The sequence below is a fragment of the Dryobates pubescens genome, chromosome 1, assembly GCF_014839835.1.
Source record: "Dryobates pubescens isolate bDryPub1 chromosome 1, bDryPub1.pri, whole genome shotgun sequence".
Lineage (NCBI taxonomy): Eukaryota > Metazoa > Chordata > Aves > Piciformes > Picidae > Dryobates > Dryobates pubescens.
In genome coordinates, this window is record NC_071612.1 from 36,343,376 (window position 1) to 36,345,247 (window position 1,872).

The window sequence follows — 1,872 nt, forward strand, 5'->3', positions numbered from 1 at the left end:
GGCCATTTGTTGTCTGGGACAGGACAATTTGCTTCTGTGGTTAGCTAAAAGAAGAACCTCCAAAATATGAAAACAGTCAGGATTTTACAACAACATATACAAGAGTCTTTTAAATAAAAAACCCCACAGTGATCAGATTTTATACACTCAGTTCTTGAAGTAAAAAAATGCTTCCACATGGACAGGGATGTCAGGGTTGGTTCAGGCAGAAGTTTGTCATTGAACAAATGCAGACAAACCAACAACCAAGGAACACCAACAAAAACAATGAAAATAATGAGCACAGCTGTTATCTGCACACCTCCAAGCCAGGCTTCTTGCTCCAGTCGAGCCTAGCAAAGTCCAAACGCAGGCTTGTGAAGAAGGGCAGGTATCTGCAGCTTTCATTTTTCAAGATAGTGCCCATGTGTGTTGGGGGGGGGAGCAGATCAGATAGACACACATCTGTCTCACTAGGGGCACCTGCACCATGGTCCTGCCACAAGGCCTCCTTTGATTTGTCTCCCATTCCCTCCACTGCAGTATTGTTGTGCAGAGACCAAAAACCAGCGAGCGCGGGCAAAAGCGTTGCTGTCAGTCCTCAGAAGATCTTGCACTCGTTCACAGAGAAGAGCTTCCTCCTCTTCTGCTTTTTGGCTTGGTTGACTGCTGTCCTCACGGCGCACTCGAACACCTGCTGCACGCCGCGGTTGCTGAGGGCAGAGCACTCCAGGTAGCCCTTGGCTCTCACATCCTGTGCCAGCCGCTTCCCGTCCATGGGGCTGATGCAGGGCGAGCGGGAGGTGCCCACGTCACGCTGGTCGGTCTGAGTAGCCACTACCAGGACAGGGATGCAGGGCAGGTGGCTGCGGATCTCGCCGATCCATTTGTTCCTCAGGTTCAGAAAGGAGTTGTGGTTTGCCACCGAGTAGCACATGAGCACCACATCTGCCTGCTGGTATGAGAGGGGGCGAATGCCTTTGAAGGCGTCGCTGCCAGATGTGTCCCAAAGCCCTAGGCTGATCTGCACACCATCCATGAAGACGTCCACTCCGGTGTTCTCATACACAGTGGGTCTGTAGTCATCTGGAAAAGTGTCAGAGGTGAAACGTACCAAGAGAGAGGTTTTCCCCACCGCAGAGTCTCCCACCAGGACACACTTGACTGAATCCAGCATTTTGTTAATGTCCAGGGCCAAGAGCACTGTTTCTACGCAGCAGGGGTGGGGTGGAGAGATGCTGCAGTCTCAAAGGCTTTCTAGATAACTTCCATTTGTTGAGAAACCTTCCAGACCTCTTCACTGCTCAAGACTTGAGTCTAAAATCCCCTTTGCTCCCACACAGCTCTGTGGTGTTGTTGGTTTTAACTCTTCAATGAGTCAAATGACGTTTCTGGAAGAGTAAAAATAAAATGTAATATTGATAACCCAGAGGGCAGGTCATTCTTCATCAAGATAAATGTTCCTATACATGTTTTTGCACAGCCCTGGGAAGTACCCCACCTGCTGAACCTTGATGTTCCCTCCCAACCAGCTGTGCAACAGCCATTCATGTAAATAGCCTTCTTGCTGCTCCACAGGGCTATCACCCATCACCTCTGCCATTCTCCAGTAGCAAACTGTTCTTTCCCTCCAACTGACTAAAAAGCTAGTAAAATCAATTTAGCTTTGGTGCGGTATAACTGCTACTAACCAGCTTTTAGTGAGACATTTCCTGCCTCTGAGTTTCACCAAGACTGACAGAATCCCGAATCCTGGTCAGATTCCCTTGAAAATGCTCCCATGCTCCCAAGAGGTAGTCAAGAGGGGGAAAAGCCCTTCACTAACCAATCTGACTAATTAAGCTGTCCTGTAATGAACAGTAACACAGAACCATTTATGACAATGAGGAAGCA

General features: G+C 48.7%; 1 protein-coding gene across 1 annotated transcript; it reads right to left on the minus strand.

Moving 5' to 3' along the window:
- Nucleotides 1-580: 580 nt before the first annotated feature.
- On the minus strand, nucleotides 581-1,156 carry RHOH (ras homolog family member H). Its single transcript, XM_009896572.2, has one exon. The coding sequence runs from the start codon at nucleotides 1,154-1,156 to the stop codon at nucleotides 581-583; it is 576 nt and encodes a 191-aa protein (XP_009894874.1).
- Nucleotides 1,157-1,872: the final 716 nt, after the last annotated feature.